Below are 16,488 nucleotides of genomic sequence, written 5' to 3'. Positions count from 1 at the left end.
TACCTTGGCCAGCAAGGTCGACAGTTTCCTCTCCAATTGAGAATGTTTGGAGCACTGTGGGCAGAACCTAAAAACCATTGTGGTCTTTTGACGATCTAATGCCCATTGGACAAAATTTGGCACTATATCCATCGGGAGGACATCCAACAACTCTTATCAATCAATGACAAGCCAAATAACTAGATGTAGACCAACATGTTATTGACTTGCTCAATTTGTGAAGCTCTTTCTCTTGAAGAACTCATCCAATTTTTCTTTAGTTGTGATCATTTGTTTGTGTGCATATGTACCACATCACATGTAGTGATTTCCATCACATTCAGATAATTCCTTTGTGATGTGTCTTTTTTTGTCTTAGAGTATGTTTACAATATTTTGCAGGTATTTTTAAGATTAGAGTTTTCACAGTACAAATAAAACTACACACACATAAACACACAAAGTAGTATCACACAGAGTTAAGACATATACCAGTATATACAGTTGTGCATACGTGCAGTGGCCGGCACAACATCTTTATATTGAATTTGTAAAAAAAACTTATTATCTGAGGATTTTGTATTCTTGCACCTAAGAACTCCCGTACATTGTAACAACAAGCTGAGACCAAATCATACCTTAGTTTTTGCCAGAAAGCAGACAACATTTTAAAGTTGTTTATACTACATGGCAGATTGTTATAAAATATACATCTAGCCATTTCAGGATCTTTGTCACTTAACATAGGTCTGTTTGTATACTTGTGGTGGAGATCTTTACACCTAGCATTGTAATTATGTGTATTTTTGTTCAGCAAAGCTGTGCAGCTAATTAAAAAAAAAAAAAAAAACACACAATTGTTTCAAATATGTCCAGAGCAGGCACTGCTAGTATACATAATTCTTGCCTTGGAGATAGGTTTTCAGTGTGCCTTATAATCTTTTTATGTGGTTTTAAGTAATCTACATGTGTGTATATTGTCCACCTCCATAGCTACGTGGTAAGTGTGGCAGACTTCCATGCAGGCTCGATTCCCGGTACTTCCAGGAATTTTTCCTTGGTGGGACGACTAATACAGGGTGCACTTAATGTTTTGGGGTCGAATGAGGAGCTGCTCGACCAATTAGTAATGATTCCAAGGTCAAGAAAACTGACAATGGCTGGGAGAGCAGTGTGCTGACCACATGCTTCTCCATACCACATCTGATGATGCCATTGGCAGAGGACGGCATGGCGGCCAGTTGGGCACGACTGGCCAGTTGGTGCCAGAATGTGGCACTTTATCTATCTTACTTGTCTATGTGTGTATCATTTTTCTCATGATAAATATATTTGTGGCAATTTTGAGCACGTTATATCCACATGAGTCTCCCACACCATGAAAGTTTCCACCATCATCCTAGAAAGCGTTGCAATAATTTTCTGAAACACTTGACTCCCAAAGCTTGATATCAAGATCATCTACTTTGGGTGCCATATTCACTTGTAGTCTTATAAAAGTTATTTTGTTTCCAGTTACATTGCAAACCCCTGCCACCCAAATATTTGTATGCCCTCTATACCTCAACTGTGTCCTCATCTCAAGGCCATTTGCAGATACACTAGTGACTATCAAAGATATGTCATCAACATATACAATCATTTTTCATTCATAGCTTCTGATATGTCAGTTACATATAGGATAAATAGTCCTATTGTGGTACACTACGTTTTTACACCTTTGAATGTTGAAAGCACATTTTCCAATCTGTTTCCCATTTTATATTTTATCTGTACACATCATTGCCTATTTTCAGTAAATGTTTTCATTTTTGCCAACATTCATCCCAAGAGAATCAGCAAATGTACTGATATTTAAAACAATTTTTATTTATTTTTCAATTTCAGTTACACATTTTTAATTACATGTCGTGTTTTTTCAGTCTGAATCTCAAAACTAAAAACCAAATACCTTCCATCTAATATTGCATAATAGAAAGTAGAGAAGAAATACATATAGATTTCACCTAAGTAGTTGCAGCAGCATCTTTCTTGCCTGTTCAGAAACTCTTTTACAACAACAGTCAATGTTGTAAAAAGATTATCTGGTTGAGGCACGTGAGAGGGAGAAAGAAAGAATGGGGAAGGGGAAAAATGGAATGAGAGTGATTGGCATAGGGGAAAGGAAGCTGGTAGGTTGAGTGGTAGGGATGTCATGAGTTTAACAGAGCAGCAACATGCTAAAACTATAAAAAGCACAGTTACGTAAATATTCTCATTAAAGTATTAAAAGTCTATAATAATGAATGTGTAAACTGTAAATAGTAAAATTATAAAATGGGGCAAGGAGGGTTGAGAGCAGGGAAAGAAGACGGGGGGGGGGGGGGGGGGGGGGGGGGGGAGGGGGTGGGATAGTGGTTGTTATTGGTTTAATGAGAGAGGGTATTATACTAAAATTGCAAGATATAACTTATATAATTTTTTCCATTAAAATATTGAAAGTTTAGACCAGTGGACATGTAAAAGGGATAAAATAGTCTGTCATTGCAACTACAAAAAATTGCTACACAAATGAAGAATATAAAAAGTAATATTATATCAAAATTCTTGTTAAAACATTAAAGTATAGAATAATTGATGTATAAATAGTAAAAGACATAAAGACCATAAAAGTATAGAATTATGTAGAGTGCCTAGAACTGAATTAAGTGCTTTAAATGTAAAAATATTTTAAAATATTGAATGTATAAACCCATGAAAAGTATGAAAAATTAATTATATAAGTGAAACTATGTGTGTCAACTAAAGTTACAGGGAACAGGTTACGGCAGGTGAAGGTAATTGCATTTTCCTCTGCTTGCTGGCATTGTATGGTACACAGTTTTACGAAATGTATGCCCCCAGTCTGCACACTGACTTGTTGCTGGGTGTGAGCAGATCCTCTGCTGTTGTCCCTTCTCAGCGAGTGGGACTGTTGCTCATACATGCACTGCATCGAGGTGGGTGATTGGAAGAGGCCTTGAAAGTTTCTAAAAATGCACTGTTAATAAAATCATTCTGCCGGTTTAATGTGTTGCCAGCCTCTTGCAGATGATATGTAAAAACTTCAATCATTGCAATATTCTCCGGAGGTGTCCTGTAAGTTCAATGTGCAGCACATCCAAATCTGTATCAATGGTTCCAACAGTGTGCTTCAATGTTAAATGTTCAGCAGATGCTATTTTATTATTGAGAACTGAAGTGAGGTCTTTGAAGCATATTCCAAACGTCCTGCCTGTTTGGCCTACATGAACTTTTGGACTTTTTCCACACATTAGTTTATATAGACTGGCTACCATGAATTTTGAGTCTTTTTTCATACAGTTATTTATATATAATTCTTTCCTACTTATTTTAATTATTAGTTGGTACATATTTAGCTCTGCTTTGTTTTAGATCTGTAGATGATTCAGAATGATCAAAACATGTCATGTAATTAAAGATGTGCAACTGAGATTGAAGAATACATGAGAATTTATTCAATAATATTATCTTATTTGCCATACCTTTCACTGAATTACATTACACATTGTATGGATCAGTTGGTCTTTTTGGTTCTTGTGAATGTTAAATAAGTGTTACATACTGGAACAAATTGTTACCAGTATGAAGTTTGCTGACAAGGTAATGTGGTTGATGTGATCGTTTTACACTGATTTTAGTTCCTCAAATCATGAATTCTGCTCCAGTAACTATTCAGAGTTGATTCTTCTTGCACATGATAGACTATTGTGAAGAAATGCATCATACCAGTCTTTGGACTGAAGATCACAACAACCATCAAAACTAACAAAGGAAAGCCCTTACTGGGTTTGTTTCAGTTGTGAGGTACATAGATAAGTAAGTTAGTGATCACAACTTTGAGATTCACCTACCTTTTGTAAAATATTTGTTTGGATTTGGTTAAAAGATCCATGTATGCTGCTAATCAGAAACTGATTTTGACTGTAGAAGAGTATTTGCCAGAAGACTTCCTGAAGCTCTTGAAAACTAAATTTGCAAGCCAATTAGTAGGTGTGTAATTCGTCACTTGGAAAGTATTTTTTGCGAGACAAGTGTTGTTCTTTGTAAATGAAATATTAATTTGTGATTGATTGATTGACCAATGTTCTGGATTATTTCAGGCAGTCATTAAGAAATACCTGCAGATATTTAATACTTACAAAATGTATAATCATAAGGTTTTCTTATGAATATTTTACTTGCCTTAAGTAAGTCTAAAAATTATTTTTTGGTTTAACAGTTATTATACCTCTATATTTTCTGCAGACATGGGTCGTGCTATGATAGCACTCTTCATTGTGGCATTTATTGCTATATTTGTCGCCTTCTGGACTGGAGTTGCTGGTTGCTGGAGAAGATCACCAGGAAATGTGACTGCCACTGCGATAATGATGCTGCTGGCATGTAAGTTCCCAGTAAATTGATTAACATTTAAATACTGTAATATTAAAAATATTGTTTTATTGTGATTAATATATGAAATTGCTGAAATATCTGTTAGACATGGATTTAGTACTGAACATCATCATTTTGCCTGACCTATTTTCGTTATTTTGTGTGAGCTGTTTTACTTGCTACATTTCAGTGCTCTCTCTCTCTCTTTATATCTACCTATCTATCTGTCTCTCTCCCTCTCTCTGTCTCTCTCCCTCCCCTTTTATGTATGAGCCCTGAGCCTGAGACTCAGAGTAAGGTGTTTCTCTCTTCACCTCACTTTCCAGTGTTCATCAGTTTGTTCCTTTCATGTTGTTGCCCCTTTCAGTGGAACTTATTATGCGTCTGAAATTTCCAGATTCTACAGAATTTATTTTGTTACTCTCTGGTGTATAACATTTTAAATATATGGCTATTGGATCTGTTGATGTGTCACATTTTGTAAATCCCACAGTATTTCTTCAGGGCAGTTTCTTGACATCATCAGGTGGTGGCTGCTGTTTATTGCTGTCAAGTAGAAATATTGTGGGCTTCACAAACTGTGATCTGATGGCAGATCTGAGACCAATATTGTGAACCTATATGCCAAGCAACCTTGAAGATTCATGTAAGTGCATATTTCAGAAAAGGCAATAACGTCATCTGATTTTGAACTAGATCAGAATTTTATTTTCCACCTTTAATCACTATATTTTGCATTGTTCAAGTCAACATTTTATAATATGTCACAAGTGAAAAATAAGATATCATTAATCACAGAGTCTACACTGAAAGACATGATAAAAAGTCTTGATGTAGTATACAAGCAACACATTTCCAAGATTCGTGTGTTCAGTGGCGTTATCAAGACAAAAGTTATTCAAGAGTATCGGGTTACTACATTTTAACATGACTGTAACCACAAGTGACACATAAGCTGGGTATTTAGTTTCAAATATTCATGAGAATAATAACTTAACATAATTTACTATTTAATAGTCCTGCAGATAGGTTGTATTTATTTCGGAACAATCTTTTAGATAAGCGACTTTATTACATGTACTTAATCTGACTGTTTACCGGTGAGTTACATTCTGGGCTGTAGTTTGATGAATATGGTTGAACCAATCTCAATTTGTTGTAAAGAAGAGAGTGGTACAGTAAGATGTGTTTTGTGTCATAGAAGTATTCCAGACAATGAATCATATGAACAACGTTTTATCTTTTGTATATATGGGTCCACAGCTCTGCAAATTCCTTGAGGGAAGTCATTGTCATGCATAGGCTATTCTTATTTTTAAAATAAGCATGAAATAAAGTGTTCGTTTCCAAAATAAAAACCCCATACACAGGACAATGACTTCCCTGTAGACAGTGTTTTATCATAAGAGAACGCATCTAAATGAACTGTTAAGCTATGGCAGTTAATGAAGTTGAAAGTTGGTAGGGGATCAAAAGCTGCTATACTTGAAATAGACTTTGATGATGATTGACTTTTTACACTGTGGAGTGGACACTGTTACAGGTACATGGAGATTCATTAGAATGAATCTTACAGTGTCATATAGTTAATAACCATAAGTGTAACCCCTGTTATTGAACATACAGTGTAAAGTAGACTTATTATCTGACATTAATTCTGTTGTTCAGATGCTCAGAGTTAAACTATCAAGGTTTTGAGAATTTTTTTGTCAACATGGCACAGCGTGAAAAGGTGGTGTGTAGTCACATAGTTTTATAGTGAACTAAAACACTTAAGATGAGTGTAACTAGTTAGTTGCGAAATGGAGAAAAATATTCCAGTATGAGATTTTCACTCTGCAGCGGAGTGTGCACTGATATGAAACTTCCTGGTAGTTTAAAACTGTGTTCCGGACCAAAACTCGAACTCGAGAACTTTGCCTTCTGCGGGCAAGTGCTCTACCAACTGAGCTACCCAAGCACAAGTCATAACCCATCCTCACAGCTTTCCTTCTGCCAATACCTCATCTCCTACCTTCCAAACTTCAACAGAAGCTCTCCTACGAAACTTGCAGAACTAGCACTCCTGGAAGAAAGGATATTGCGGAGACATGGCTTTGCCACAGCCTGAGGGATGTTTCCAGAATGTTCGAGTCTCGGTCTGGCACACAGCTTTATCTGCCAGGAAGTTCTGAAAAAAATTTTGATGTAAATTTCCTCAGTATGAGAAATCCCTGATAGAACCAGTAGTAACTTTTTTATCTATAAATCAAATACTGTTGGAGAAAAATACATGATCTAAATCAGTGGTCGTCAAACTGCAGACCATGGGCAGCATGTGGCCTGAATCAAGTATTCATGCAGCCTTCAGTTCTCAGCCACATTTTATAATAATATGCACCTAGTAACTAACAGCTGAATCCAAAAACATCAATTAATGGTAAGAGCTTCTTAAGAGTGTAGTTTTTTCCTGCTCAGTAAGAAAGAAAGATTCATGCAGAGATGGTAATGTTTTAAAATGTGCTTGATCTTAATTGACATTGGTGAGTTTGGCTATGAGTTAAGTAAAGTTGGCCGCGCACCTCAGGGACAGAGAAGGGAAGTAGCACGACCACTGCAGGTTTAGAGGATGTGAGAGGAGGAGAGTTTCATTGTTTGTCATATAGTACTAACAACTCACGGGCATGTACAACTCGTACCGATCAGGTGCTATGGTATAAATTTTGACATGGAAGTAACCTGGATTCTAATATGCGCATCACAGAGATAGTCATCCTCAAATGTGGTATGTATTTGTAGCAAGGAATAAGAAATTAAACTAAGGCTGTTGTAATGTAGCACAATGAGTAGAAGAAAAGTTACATACAGAAGTTTTAGTAAACACTTCTGAGCGTGTCTCATATTGTATAATGTATTTAAATGTAAATAAAATTACTGTTAATAAGCAGTTAATCACCCACTCACACAGACAACACAACACATAGTCAGGCAACAACTGTGTCACAACTTTGGAGTTGAGTAATCTGAAATTGAGAACAGTCGACACAAAGTGTTCCGAATGGTGCCGACTTTAACAAGCAGTACTTGGGGGCCGGCAGCTAACATATCACACCCTTACTATAGTTAGCCTGTTGGGGTCACCAACTAATGATAAGATTAGTACATATGTGACCTGAGGTGCTGCCCAATAATGCCAGTATTGGCTCTTGATCAGAAACGTTAGACGACCATTGGCCTAAATGAGTTGGTAACAATTTTTCTTAAAATTGTTGGTTGAGATGATTACCAGAGCTATTCAACAAATGTGTAAAAACATAGTACATAACAAAAACTGTAATTTTCACACCAAGGCAAAACAATGTACAAACTACAGTAATAACAGAGTTAGCAGCTTTCACTCAGTTAATTCTAGGCAGAAATCAAATCTGTATGTAGAATGCACTTCCTTGACTCTTGTGCAGAAAGGAGTGCAGTATTCGGCTGCATCCATTTTCAATAAGCTACCACAAGAACTCAAAAATCTTAGCAGTTGCCCAAACTCTTTTAAGTCTAAACTGAAGAGTTTCCTCATGGCTCACTCCTTCTATTCTGTCGAGGAGCTCCTGGAAGAGCTAAAAAATTAAGCAAATTCCAGTGTTACATTGTTGATTTTCTTCATTTAAACGTACGACTTGTCACCTGAATATGTTTTTTTATATTTCATTTTATCTGTTTGTAATATCGTGTTATAATTTCATGTATTGACTCGTTCCATGACCATGGAGACTTCTCCTTAATTTGGTCCCACGGAACAATAAATAAATAAAAAAATAATAAAAAAACTAGTTTTGCAAATTCAAAATCATTTCAATTGACACATTCCTGTACAAGAACTTAAACCTTCATAACACAGAAAATGAATAAATTATTAGAAGCATGCCATTCTTTAAAGAAACCAAAACAAAAACATTAAGACGGGAGATACTGTTGGGCAGAAAATGTAGGCTCCATCTATCTATCATTGCTAAAAGGATGACACCATTCAATGAAACATGAGGTGCAGATAACTGCAGGATTTTGTAGAAGGAGAGAAGTCTGGTAGAGTGGAAATTTGTTGATGAGGCATATAGATCACAAATTAGCTGGGTAAGAGCAAGAGATTGCTGTATTTGAAACTGTAAAAGAGCCTGGTGTAGGGTAGGGCTACACCCAGGAACGGGGATTTACAATGTCAGGCCTTATGGAGTAACTCCAAGGGACAAACAGGTTTCAAGAAACAGAATGTGGGTCCATAGTTTTGTTAGTGCAAAGGCATGTTTTTGAAAGGAACTCATGTAATATGAGATGGGATTCATCATGGCAAGAGGAGGACAGATTGGAGAGTTAAAAATCTGAGAGTGGCAGAAAAATAAATAAGCAGAGGATGGAAAAGGTAGAAAAATGGAAGAAAAACAACAAAAAAAGTTAGAAAAATTAGAAAAATTCGTACGGAAATCGTTAATAAGAGGTAATGAGTGGGCGATCTATATTGATACAAAAAATGATAAAAGAAAAAATCGATCGGAAAAGTCTTGAAAACAGACGAAATTTTTGAACCTGTGTAAAAAGAAAGCTAAAGTCACAGGAGAAAATGTAAGCTACTTAGCTTGGCAGTTAAAGTGACACAAGATAAGTGGATGGTGGAAAAGAAAATAAATGCGATATTTGTGAATAAATTGGTGACAGACGATTGGGCTCTACAAACTGTCCTCTCTTGCCATGATGAATCCCATCTCATATTACATGAGTTCCTTTTGAAAACACGCCTTTGCACTATCAAAACTAAGGTCCCATATTCTGTTTCCTGAAACCAGCTTGTCCCTTGGAGTTACTCCATAGGGCCTAACATTGAAAGTCCCCATTTCTGGATGCAATCCTACCCTATACCAGGCTCTTTTACAGTCTCAAATGCAGCAATCTCTTGCTCTTACCCAGCTAATCTGTGACCAGTAATTACTAAAAGTGAGACTAGTGAGTGTATGTTTGTGTGTGTGTGTGTGTGTGTGTGTGTGGGGGGGGGGGGGGGGGGGGGGGAAGGGGAGTTTAATCTAATGTCCTCACAATGTGGTTGCGGAGGAACGCAGTGGGAAAGGAACTAGCCGTAGGGTGCAACAGACAAGATTAAAACTGCTAGGTAATAATAACAATTTGCTGATATAGTTTGTAGGTCTGATATGTTTCTAAAACACAGGAAGGACTACTGTTGTAAAACCCCTGTGTATTTTGTACATTTAATTCACAGGAAAAAACACATTTATCAGATACTGAAAATAATAATACAGTACTTACTTTTATTTTCTTGCTGCAGGTCTCCTGAGTGCAGGAGGTATGGGACTCTGGCATGGGGTTGAATATTACGAGAAAGAGAAGATTGTTGGTGAGGAGTTCTATCGGCAGTGGAACCCCGTAAGCATTTTATATGTTGCATTTATTAACACATAAATTCAAATGCTAGGAACATAGTTGATGTTAGTTTAAAAAACCCAAATGATTGAAAATATTTAAGTCTTAAGAAAACTGCTGTACAGTTGCAGTTACATAGCTTGTTTCCAAAAGCTGACATATTGTATGTGGTCTGGCAGGTTCTAATTTTCCAGGATGACTATAATATTAATTTTCTCATGTTGCATATGGAATATTTAAAAATGAATAATACATGTTTATAGATGATTAATAACATTCCTAACATTGTTTCAGCATGCATAATTTTAAAGAGAAAATTGGCATTAAGTAATACTTGTGATTTCACATGAATCAGTAAAGATAGAGAAAAATGTACATGAGGCAGAGAAAAATTCTGAAATATGAGTTCAAAGGCATTTTTAGATTAAGATGTGCATAGAGATTTGTTGAAAATCTCTAATAATTAACTTGTAAGAATATAGATAGGCACATTGTACACAACTGAATGAGTCAAAATACAGTTTTTGCATTCAGTACATTAGTTAAACTTAAAATAAGATTTCAATTTACATAGCATTTTCCTATAATTCTTGCAGTAAACCAGTATTAATTTCACTCGCATTGGTCTGCAAATTTTGTCCTGTGTCTTTTAATTAATGTAATTGAGACCAGTAACATACCACAAATTGTGCTCTATGCTGTAGAATGGTATTGGATTTTTCTTTTGTTTACCAGACAATCTGACAGTTCTATTCACATTGTCTGTCAGATTATATGATACCTTTTGTAAGTAGTATACTCTTGCCTACTGTAACCTGTGGATGATCTCACTTGCTAGGACAACGAAGAAATTAATGTCGTTTCCAGACTCTAAATTCAGCTGCCCAAATTTCTCGTACACAAAATATTATTAAAAACGGTTAATTTCAAAAGCAACCTGAGATGAAACTCCACATCTGTGGGGTCTTAGCCAGACACTTTCAAACTTGTTAACCATCCCATAATGAAAACAATGTACAGTGTGGGAAAGTAGAGAGTCCTACTGTACTACATCTCCAGCTTTGAACCTGAGCTGAATAGAGGTTTTTATTTCTTTTGTGCTAGACCTGTAAAGTCTTTAACTGTGCATATTTCCTGTTATATCACATCTGTTATATTATCATCCTTGGTGCAGTCCTTTTTGTGCAGTGGAGATAACAAATGTTTATTTCTATTTTGTATCACAAGTGCTCTGAGTTATTAAGTTTTAATTGATTGTATATTTATGTGAAAACGTACATGTTGTGACCATGTCTTTATAAACATACAGGTAAATTCTTCATTACTACACAAAAGTAAAAAGAGCAACCAGTCATTGTTAATAATTGTATTTATTAAGAATAGGTTTTGAAGTGACAGATTCAGCATCAGATGTTTAGTATTTAAAATAGTGTATGCTAAATGCAAGATGTTGGCTGTATTTTGCTGTGCTGAAAGTTTGGTAGGATGATGGTGCCATCAAAAATCCTACACCATTTTGTGATAGTGTTGACTTTTTGAAGGAGTTTGTATTTCACAGAACAGTAAGCAACATTCAATAGAAAAGTGCTGTATCTTGTATATTAAACTCAGGCAGATGTTACAGATAGGAAAAGATTCAGACAAAAGATACTTGCTTGGAAAGTTAGTCAGAGGTAAATTAGAAAATGGATTGGAACACTGTGGTCTGATGAAAGTAAGAGAGTTTATTCTGAAAGGATGAAACAAATTTGGACACAATGGAAGGCCAACCATCAAAAGTGATATTGATGGACTGTACTTTGTGTGGTCCTATTGGGCTCATAGGTGAATAATAATAATAATAAACTGTCAAATATGAATTGTTTCAAAACAATTAAAAATGGCATAAAATCATGCAAGATTTTCAGTGGTAACACTACCTCAAGAAACTTTCATCACAATGAGAAACAGCCAACATCTCGTGTTTAGCATTAGCTACACTATGTGATCAAAAGTATCCGGACACCCTCAAAAACGTACATTTTTCATATTAGGTGCATTGTGATGCCACCTACCGCCAGATACTCCATATTAGCGACCTCAGTAGTCATTAGTCATTGTGAGAGAGCGGAATGGGGCACTCCGTGGAACTCATGGACTTCGAACGTGGTCAGGTGATTGGGTGTCACTTGTTTCATACATCTGTACACAAGATTTCCACACTCCTAAGCATCCCTAGGTCCACTGGTTCCAATGTGGTAGTCAAGTGGAAATGTGAAGGGACACATACAGCACAAAAGTGTACAGGCCAACCTCATCTGTTGACAGAGAGCGCTGACAGTTGAAGAGGGTTGTAATGTGTAATAGGCAGACATCTATCCAGACCATCACACAGGAATTCCAAACTGCATCAGGATCCACAGCAAGTGCTATGACAGTTAGGCGGGAGGTGAGAAAACTGGGATTTCATGGTTGAGCAGCTGCTCATAAGCACACACCACACTGGTAAATGCCAAACGATGCCTCGCTTGGTGTAAGAAGTGCAAACATTGGATGACTGAACAGTGAAAAAACATTATGTGGAGTGATGAATCACAGTACAGAATGTGGCGATCCGATGGCAGGGTGTGGGTATGGCGAATGCCTGGTGAACATCATCTGCAGCGTGTGTAGTGCCAACAGTAAAATTTGGAGGTGGTCGTGGTATGGTGTGGGAGGCTTGCGCCCCTTGTTGTTTTGTGTGGCACTATCACAGTACAGGCCTACATTGATTTTTTAAGCGCCTTCTTGCTTCCCACTATTGAAGAGCAATTCCGGGATGACGATTGGATCTTTCAACACGATTGAGCATCTGTTCATAATGCACGGTCTGTGGCGGAGTGGTTACATGACAATAACATCCCTGTAATGGACTGGCCTGCACAGAGTCCTGAACTGAGTTCTCTAGAACACCTTTGGGATGTTTGGGATTGCTGACTTCATGCCAGGTCTCATCAACCGACATTGATACCTCTCCTCAGTGCAGCACTCCATGAGGAATGGGCTGCCATTCCCCAAGAAACCTTCCCGCACCTGATTGAACATATGTCTGTGAGAGTGGAAGCTGTCATCAAGGCTTAGGGTGGGCCAAAACCATATTGAATTCCAGCATTACCGATGGGGGCACCATGATCTTGTAAGTCATTTTCAGCCAGGTGTCCGGATACTTTTGATCACATAGTGTAATTTAAATTTTGAACATGAAGAAAAATAGAATGATGAATCTATCCGTTTTAAATTCGTAATGACACTATTTGTTCATAATAAACTGCATTACTAACAGTGGCTGATTGCCGATGTTACTTTTGTGCAAGAATTAACTTCTTGTATTCTTTTTCCTTATTTATGTGCCACAATTAATGGCAGTTTAACTTTTATTTAGGTGTGCAGCAATCTTTTTGGTTCTTGCTTACAAGTTATAATTTCTAAAATAAAATATGTTAAAGAAGTATTTTGTACTAGGCACTACAAGCAGAGACGACCATCTCCTATGACTGGTCATACATCATGGCATGGATCAGTGTTGGATTCTCCCTTGTTTCATCTTCATTATTCCTCAGCGCTGCTGTCTGCCTACGTAATGAGAAAGAGGCAGAAAAAGTGAAGAATGTGCAGTACATCATGCCAGGTATAGCTGCTTGAGGCATCTGTAAACCCAGTCCCTTGTATTTTCTAGATAAGCTTCAGCATTTAGTGAAACATCTCACAATGAAATAGTGAGTGGTAATTGTTTCCCATCTGCAGTTCCCTTCTACCTTCTATGGAAAAGAGAGGAACCTTGACTAGGATTAAAGAGAAGCACTTAGTGAAGATCATGTTCTGAGAGAGAAAAGAAGTTGATGATTGGTATAGGACAAGTTTAACTAAAATTACTGGAATGGAAAATGATGTTTACTATTTTCTTGTTGAAATAGTTGTCCTGGCAGTAAACTATAAATGTGATAGTGAATGTTGAAAGTATTGTTGTTGCCACCATTGATAATCTTTATTTTATTCAGAATTGAGAATTAAAAGTAACAGGTATGAACTAAATACACTAGGATGGAGGAACTGTTATGTAGTTACTGTTAGTCAATATTAGAGACATCCTTAAAAACAGGGAGAATAAAACTAACATATAACTTCAAAAGTGTTGTGATGTTATCTTACTTTACGGTACTGTATAAAGTTAGGTATCAAGTGAATTAATTGTCAGTAACAGTGACCAACACACTAATAATACCTTGCAAAACTCGGTGTCAGAGATACAGTTTGTGAATTAAAAGTAACAGGTATGAACTAAATACACTAGGATGGAGGAACTAGAGGATCCAAATCTTAGTATTTTGAGAGCGGTATGAGTTATTGAATGAGCAATGCACATTGGGTAACTCTTGTAAACTGCTTATGCTTCATAACAGCTGCCTGCGACATTGATCCTGGTGGCACTACCTTGAACAATAATATAGAAACACATGGCATGTGTCCATGGTGGAGTTTACAACTGTTTATAGTCCACAGCTCTTTGTTAAAGGTCCCAGTGGCCTTGCTGCAGTGGTAACACTTGTTCCCATCTGGTCACCAAAGTTAAGTGCTCAGGCTTGACTAGTGCTTGGATGGGTGACTGTCCAGTCAGCCGAGCACTGTTGGCAAGGAGGGTGCACTCAGCCCTTGTGAGGCTAATTGAGGAGCTACTTGATTGTGATGTAGTGACTCCAGTCATGAAAACACAATGGCTGGGAGAGTGGTGTGTTAACCACATGCCCCTCCATATCTGCATCCAGTGATGCCTGTGGGCTGAGAATGACACACTGAGCAGTCGTTACCGTTGGGCCTCAAGTCAGTCCTGTTCAGATGGAGTTAAAGATGGTGCATTACTAATTACAGGAATTTCCAGACATGCCTGTAACATATGTTGGTGGAGGATGTATTACTCAGGAAGCCTTATCAGTATACAGAAAAAAATCCAAGAGGCTTTGTTGTAATCGGAGAGAATTTGTCCATGTGGATAGAAACCTATGAGAAGTTAGGTCATTCAAGCTACAGAGGACTGAGAAGAATCTTGGTGAAGAATTGTTTGGACAGTAGCATTTGAGGAGAGGGTATTGGATCATTTGGAAGAAGATTCGTCAATAGGTACCCTGAACTTGTGCATGATGTGCATACCACAAAGAATATAGTATGGTGAATACTGTTGGAGCATCAGTTACACCATGGCATAAACAATGCAGAGAAGAGGGGCAAATGGTTTTGAATGTAGAGTTTAGTTCTCTACATGGGCTGTGTTGAAGTATGTGCTTTGATACTGACAGTCAACAGTTTCTATGAGTTTAAGTTGTTGATATAAAGTGTAAGTTGTTTATATCAAAGACAATCAAATATTTGTGGGCTTATAATATCCATACAATTTCGCACTTAAGGGGTGGAATATTGTATGTGTAAAGAGAAGCAGTCAGCAAAGTACCCAATTAAGGTGCCCACTGTTCTTTGCTAGTTAATGCTGAACAGTGCAATATTCATCATCCTTTAAAGTTGTGTTTGAATTTGTATAGGAATTTAAGACAAGAAGCGAAGTGGTATTTCTAAGGAATGTAGGGAATAAGTCTAGAAGTGATTCTATTTACTCTTGTGATGCCAAACAAAGAACTGCAACACCACTGACAAACAAGCTGCTAAGATTGTGTCAAGTCAAAAGGCTTGCAGTAGGCTTTGACCCACAACAAAAATTTAATAAATGGGTAAATGACATGTGCAACCGTTTTGATCATTTTGATGCAAGACTGTCCATGATTGTTTCTGTTTTCCAGAAACTCTTTTGGATTTATACAAAGATCCAATCAACTTCTTTTTTTCTCTCTCATTGATCTCCACAAGTGTAATGATTCAGTAACTAGCTGCAAGTATTAATTATGTCACATGCTTTTATTTTTCTTTAACCACAAAGCCTGAGGTTAATATACAAAGCAAATAACATGCATTACTGTAGTACAGGTGATAGTACTGCCATAAGGTTTTTTTTTTTTTTAAGGGACTGAGGTTTCAGATCTTCTGGTTTCAGCTATACTAAACAAACACATCTCCAACAGCTTAACATTTCGCTACTAACAGGCAATAACTGCTTTATGTAATGCTTGAAACAGGTGCTGAGGGATAACTCACATATATCATATGACTGGTCATATATTCTTGCTTGGATCGGTGTTGGCTGGGCCCTGGTTTCAGCCATATTATTCTCAGCTGCTGCCATTTGTTTGAGAGGTGAGCGAGAAAAGGAGGAAGCAATGAACATGCAGTATTTAATGCCTGGTAAGCTTTCATTTAACTAGAGCTGTGATAGATATTAATAATCATGGATAATTAATTAATAAAGCAGGCACTGTAATAGATTTCATTTAAGTAAAATTGTGTACACAGACAACAGATTTGCATGGCTTTTGCATTCTAAAGTGCTCACAATACTTATTTGAATATCTTAAATTGGCATAATTGGATAAATACTCTCTCATATTGACATAGTTTAGCATAGCTGACCTGATTGGAGAAAAGGATAATCACAAATCATTAAATGCAAAAGCTGTATTGTTTGAATTATTTTGAAGCAAGCTTGCACCTACAATAGCTGAAGATAAAAAAATGGGCAAGAAGCTATAAGGAAGGAAAAAGGGAAGGCAGTAAAGCCAAAACAGGGGTCAAAAG

At 36.9% G+C, this 16,488-nt stretch overlaps 1 protein-coding gene across 2 annotated transcripts in view; it reads left to right on the top strand.

The window, feature by feature from the left end:
- The window catches only part of LOC126458319 (uncharacterized), a 328,599-nt gene that overhangs the window by 301,093 nt on the left and 11,018 nt on the right, over positions 1-16,488 (top strand). The window contains exons 4-6 of one of the 2 annotated variants that reach the window (XM_050095273.1): positions 4,267-4,404; positions 9,701-9,798; positions 15,933-16,098. In XM_050095273.1, the coding sequence (XP_049951230.1) occupies positions 4,267-4,404; positions 9,701-9,798; positions 15,933-16,098 (402 nt within the window). Of the gene's footprint in view, positions 1-4,266; positions 4,405-9,700; positions 9,799-13,275; positions 13,442-15,932; positions 16,099-16,488 lie in introns of both variants that reach the window. The other variant, XM_050095272.1, reaches the window with a different exon arrangement.

Source organism: Schistocerca serialis, chromosome 2 (assembly GCF_023864345.2).
Source record: "Schistocerca serialis cubense isolate TAMUIC-IGC-003099 chromosome 2, iqSchSeri2.2, whole genome shotgun sequence".
Taxonomy (NCBI): Eukaryota; Metazoa; Arthropoda; class Insecta; order Orthoptera; family Acrididae; genus Schistocerca; species Schistocerca serialis.
This window is presented reverse-complemented; position numbering and strand designations above follow the sequence as displayed.